The sequence below is a fragment of the Xiphophorus hellerii genome, chromosome 16 (genome assembly GCF_003331165.1).
Source record: "Xiphophorus hellerii strain 12219 chromosome 16, Xiphophorus_hellerii-4.1, whole genome shotgun sequence".
In the NCBI taxonomy this organism is placed as follows: Eukaryota; Metazoa; Chordata; class Actinopteri; order Cyprinodontiformes; family Poeciliidae; genus Xiphophorus; species Xiphophorus hellerii.
The window spans coordinates 8,079,943-8,085,950 of record NC_045687.1 but is presented as its reverse complement, the minus strand read 5'-3'; the positions used below and the strand labels follow the sequence as shown (position 1 = coordinate 8,085,950).

Sequence of the window (6,008 nt, the reverse complement as noted above, 5' to 3'; positions counted from 1 at the left end):
GTCATTTATAACAGGCAAATGAAGCAACAAAAAAAGTCATTAGACTTAAAATAGTATCTTGAACTTGTCATTAAAGAATTTTATTTCTGAACATTCCAAGTAATACAAAACCTTGCTAATGAATTTCAAAATACAAAAAAGTAATATTTTATATCATTTTACAAAATATGACACTGGTAGGAGCATCTACCGTTATTTCACCAGGTCTTTTTAGTTACCGACATTATTTTTGGGGCTCTGACTTTCTACCACACTTTACAACTTTTGATGATCTCTTTGATTTCTTGTATTGTGTCTATGGAGGAATCCTTCAGGGCCAATCCCAGTAAGACAGGCCTGTTTCCAGCTTCGAGGGATACAAACGTGGCCAGGTTTTTAGCACAGACATGAGTCAAAGGCTGTTGGAAAAAATGAAAAGAAAAAAACAAAAACACAAATTAGATATAAAACTCTTAATATAGCATGCAAGAGCTCTAAATCCATACACCTGGTAAATAAGAACTTAACTTAAAACCACTTCCCAATTGTAACTTGAGAAAAAGCCTAATCAAATAACCGGTCACTGCTGTTAAAAATTTGTTACATTATTCTGTCTTCAACAATATAGCATAATTCATTCAATAAAAACCAAGTCAAAGGAAAATTGCTTTTTGAAGCTGTTTTAATGCAGCTAGAACTCATACATCTCCAAATAGAACAATCATTTATCTTTATTCTGTTTTAATTAAATTGTTCATGTGTCTCCAAGATGCTGTGTAATGCATATAACTAGTATATTACAAAGGTGAAATGTCCTTATCTTCTTCTGTCTTTTCAAGACAGAATAATTCTTTTAAAATAAATGAAAAGTCTAATCAACATCTTGCGCAAACTTTGTAACAATTTATATTTCCACGGATGACACACCTTATGCACTGTGTGCCTATTAAAATGACAAGCTCAAGCAGAGATGAAATTAGTTTTCTTGAGTAAATTTTAAAAGACCACTGAACTCCGTGCATCTCATTTCTCTACAATCTGCCAGAGTAGTTCAGAACTGATCTCATCTGGCCTTTCGCCACGTAAAATGAGTTACCCCATGTGACAAGAAGTCTATAATCACACTGATGCAATATTAATCTGACCAATTTCACCCAGCGTACCTCATCTTTGCCCAGCAGCACTTTAGTGGAGAAGGTGGGGGTGCTGATATCATTAGATCGGGAGTCAGGTGTGACCGAAATCAATGTCCCGATTTTGCCGTACTGGGTAAGGACCACAAATATGTAATTACTGAACTGTGTGCAGACAACTTCTGTTGAGATTCCATTCACTTCTTTTTGTGCTTGTCTCGATTTGATGATGGGCTCAGCCATTTTGTTAATCCTGGAGAGAGAAGCAAATAAAAAAAAGATGCTAAATTAATATATATATATATTTCTGAAAAGTAGCTCTGTCTTATTATTGAACATTATTGAACAACTTAAACAGATTTAAGTTTACTGACGATGAGTTATTTTATTTTAAACTAATTAAACAGTCTGCTAGTTAATGTTATCAGGCATCTAGATTCCAAAAGTATTTTGATTGCAAAAACCTAGTGATTTGAATGGCCAGTTAAAGGTTCTGTTTTTGTACAGAAATTTAAATAATTTATTTCAGCTTTAGAACTAAACTATAATGTTTCATACATAAATGCTGGATAAACACCAGTCAAATATATAATTTTAAATACTTAAAAAAGCAGAGCAGAAGCAGAAGTGTTGTTGAACACTGCACAATATCTAAAAATAATTTTGAAGATAAGCAGTTTTACTTTCAGATGGCCAACAGTTTGAGCCAGAGAGTGACTTTTTTTTTTTGGTATACTTGCATATTTAATACATGTATTAAATACTCCTTTAACTTTTCCTTTAGTATGAAAGTGGGAAATTGTCTGTACTTGTATATGACTTTATCTAGTCCACATGACAACAATGTATAGCTTAAATTCAGAATTGTATGTTTATTTTGAATAACAACCTTTAATTACTTTCTTTTCAAATCAGATTATTCTCTGTTCTAGTATTTAATGGGGAAAATATATTTATTACCATATTTTTATTTTGGTGGAATAAAAACACTATTACAAGTGAAATAACCGACATGTTATTCTAACCACTAAAAGAACAGATCATTAATCAAGGATGGATAAACTACATGCTGCATAGTAAGTAAAGAAAAAAAGCTTATTACCCATTTTTTTTAGACATTTTCCCAATGTGTCTAGTATAATCATACCAGATGATATCTTTGGATATTTTCAGATAACGGGGCATGAAACAGACCAAAACGGCGATTACCCATCCACATTAATTAGTATTTTTCTTTACGGAGATTGCGCAACTGAAATGGCTAAATAGACTACAACTACGGCAGAAGAGAGTATGCACTGCATACTCAAATCCACAAACAAGCAAGCCAAACGGATCATTTAAGGTATTTTGAGTCAAGACAAGCTTCATCAGAATGACTGATGTTTCACCTTGGAAGCTAACGTTAGCTTCACAGCTACGACGAGCTCCGGTAGAAAAACGAATATCGCTATTAAAAAGAAGTACAAACGCATAAAACTCTCACCATAAATTTCTGTCTATCCAGTTTATCTGTACGGAATAGGAAGACTTTTGTTAGTTTTAGCTCAGCTCTGCTAAATCTTCCACCACTATGACAACAAACTGAAACAAACGTGTTCCGCTGTGTTGAGAGTACGTACTTTGCGTGATAACGTCACACCAAATCTCCACCTATCGTGTGGTTCGTGGACAAAGTGGGTCCAATTTCTTTTTTTAAGTTGGAGACGTATGGCAGAAGTGACAGAAACTGTTTAAGTTTCTCTTTTAAATGTAAATAACTTGCAAAGAAGGCTACTAGACACATTTTAGTTGAAATATATCTAAAACTCAGTCGAACAGAAGTAAAAAAGATCTTAAAGAAGAAAATGAAGGCGCGATAGCAAAAGCAATATGAAGAAAAAGAAAATGTAGGAGTATATATTATTCAGTGGAAGACGTGAGAGATGAGGAGAGAAGAAAGTCGTATCACATCTGAGTTTCTGACATACAGGATTAAATAGTACCTTAGTCGTAGTACCTTAGTCGTAGGGAAATATAGGTAGATGTGATTATTGTGGAAGATGGAACTATTAACATATTCTGATACTGTCACACGATAATTTACGATAATTGCATACGATAATTTTTTGCCAGCCGCCAAAAACCATAAAAAAAGAAGAAATCATGTAAACTAAATATTTTTTTCTCATTCATTCGCTTGAGCTCAACTTTAGTAGTGTGTGATTTTCATTATTTTCAATAGCTGTGATTCCAATTTAATCGGTTTTTGTTCCTTTAAATGACTTAGTTAGGATAAAATTATTTGGATGGAGCTCGATGGTGTCACAGTTAGTACTGTTATCATACTAACTGTATGATAACAGTTAGTATGACCTTCTTGGTCATACTAACCAGGACCTTCTTGTAGCAAGAAGGTCCTGGGGTCTTTTTTGTTTTCCCATGAAAGTGGGGTAGCCTTACTCCCACCCACGGTTCAAAAACATTACTGTTAGCTTAATTGATTTGCTTTAATTAATCTTACGTTGATTTGCTTTAATTAATCTTATGTTGCCCTTATGTATGAATGTGTGCGCACATTAGTGTGTAGTATGCATGTCCTCAGCCTATATATGTTTAGGTACCAAAAATGTACATTTTATGTAAATTGGTCTGTCTAAAATCACCCTTGATATAAGTGTGTACATGTATGGGTTTTTTGTCCCTTCTGTGCTGTTCTGTGATTTAAGTGGTCTTCCAGAATATTTCCTTTGGCTTAGTGTGGGTCTGTTAGCAGTTTGACCAGCAAAATGGTTGCTGATTTCTTTCTTATACCCCAGTTCTGACATTTCAATCAACTATACATACATACATACATTTTAAATAAAGTGCTCTATTCCTTTCATTTTGTCACAAGGACACATCATTCCTGAGTAGTTTCATGAGTTTCCCAAGTTTGTATTTATAAAATTGTGTTGTTTTTTTGTCATAAATTGATACTTAATTATTTACTGTAATCACAGAGAGGAAAATGCCCTTGTTGTTTAGTCAAAAGCTGCTCACATAATGATGCTTTAAATAAAAAGCACTTTAAGTTTCCCTTGAGTTTCATAATAAACTGAATTTAAGGCTCCTCCACAGTTGGCTGTTATTAAACAATTTTTGCAGTAATTTCCCTACAAATAACTGACAACGCAGGAGAGATTAAACAAGGCTTTCATAAAGTATCTTGCAAACTTAATTTATTTGGGTTTAAATAAAGTCAACTGAACCAGCTGTTCTAAGGCAAGCAGCTATACAGTCAGGGTGTGTTTTAATTATAGCTGTCAATGAAGCTTTCAAAGTAGCAGATGATGTGTGGCTGTTGATTTTCATCTTTGTGTCTTCATTTTATTAAAAACAAATTTCAGTACATTCCAGATTAACCAGACCTCCGATTTTAAGAAGATCAGACAAAATAAAAGCTTCTGTGCTTTAAACCCAGGAGACATGAAATCAGTTCAATATTTTAAGAAGACAATAATGAGGTAATTAAGTGAAACACAAATAGCTTAGGAATTAGTACACACATGAATTGAGAAACTACTCTAGATCAATTACTTTTCCTGCAACTGCAGAGATGGACAGCTGAGGACTTTTCACTGATAGAAAAGTGCTTGCATTACATTTTTTTCAGGTGGATGTAAGGCTCCTCAGAAATCTGTGAGTGCTGCATCAGACTTCCTCGACAGGATGGGGGAAAGCATTCTTGTGAACATGATGCATTCACAATGTCAAAGTACCAGGTCTGCTGAGTTGTTACTCATTCTGAGCAGGCAGCAGCTTTGAAATTGGTTGGACCAATTCTTTTGCATCCTCACAACCCAATATGTGTCCTTGAATGATCATCTTAAGCTTAAATTGTAATCCAAATATTCCTATGATTTCAGAATAGATGTGAATAAATCATCTTGTTCAAATTGTGTTTTAGAATTAGTTTTAGCAACAGTCAGTAATGATGTGCAGCATATTTGAAGAGCCTGTTGGTTCTGTACCTACATCTTAACTTGAAAAATTTTATCCAAAGGAATAAAACAGAGACTTGGTCTTAATTTTAATAACTTGTTTTTATAATACTTTAGATAAATCTCAGGAATACGTTTGTTCAAGCTCATAACCAGTCATTTTATTCATGATTAATTCACATAGAATAGCACTTCCATGTAAAATATGTGATTTATAAATGAAAAAAATTATTTAGTCTTCTTTTTTAAGTATTATGCATTCTATAGTTAAATCTCAAGATTGAGAAGAGCTGACAAACATTAATTAAACATCAGCAAATTTGCAGAGTGGCTTAAAAGGCACAATTTTTCTATTTGGCACGTGGAATTGTACTCATCTTAACAATGACACCAAAACACACATTAAGAGCTTTAAATCTGTCACTGAAATGGACAAAAATTACCCTAACTATAAGAATCTTCTTAATTTTTAAAACAAATGTTTTAAAAACATTGATTACACAGGTTATCATGGAGTTCCACTATATCCTGTGCCAAAGCCAAAATGTTTTCCCTTGTATAAGGGACATTAGGCAGCACCACACATATTTCTCATTTTACGTTGATTACATTCAAAGTGTTTGTTTTGGAGTTTTGCAAGGTACTGTGTTTGTAAAGGAAAACTTTAGACTTCTACTTTTAATTTTTAAGAAAAAAAACATGTTGTCATTGAACCTAAGCACAGTAGATACACTTATTTACAGTATGTATCCTCGATTGCTTTGGCCTCCTGTAACATGATGAAGCTTGAAGTTAATGTTTTGAGCATCACATCCTTTTACTAAAACATAAAGAGCTAATTTTCTGATGTATTCACCATTAAAATAATATATGTACTCATATAAAACAGAACTATGAAAATGATATGTTTGTATATTTATGTTGTCCAAGAAAT

The 6,008-nt window shown here is 33.3% G+C and overlaps 1 protein-coding gene across 2 annotated transcripts; it reads right to left on the bottom strand.

Moving 5' to 3' along the window:
• Positions 1-54: 54 nt before the first annotated feature.
• psmg3 (proteasome (prosome, macropain) assembly chaperone 3) lies at positions 55-2,742 on the bottom strand. 2 transcript variants are annotated; one of them, XM_032587347.1, is made up of 3 exons: positions 2,504-2,742; positions 1,143-1,365; positions 55-398 (listed from the first exon to the last, which is right to left on the bottom strand). In XM_032587347.1, exons 2-3 carry the CDS (start codon positions 1,353-1,355, stop codon positions 246-248), a joined length of 366 nt encoding a protein of 121 aa, XP_032443238.1. In that variant the 5' UTR covers positions 1,356-1,365; positions 2,504-2,742; the 3' UTR covers positions 55-245. The 2 variants fall into 2 exon arrangements, with proteins under 2 accessions (XP_032443238.1, XP_032443237.1); XM_032587346.1 differs by having other exon boundaries at positions 2,599-2,742.
• Between the last annotated feature and the right edge of the window lie 3,266 nt (positions 2,743-6,008).

What these genes read in the sequence shown, in the direction of transcription:
- psmg3 (XM_032587347.1), bottom strand. Translation starts at nt 1,355, where the DNA reads ATGGCTGAGCCCATCATCAAATCGAGACAAGCACAAAAAGAAGTGAAT. An exon ending in TGCTGCTGGGCAAAGATGAG is followed by an intron (nt 399 to 1,142) that starts GTACGCTGGGTG and finishes TTTTTCCAACAG; the next exon opens with CCTTTGACTCATGTCTGTGC.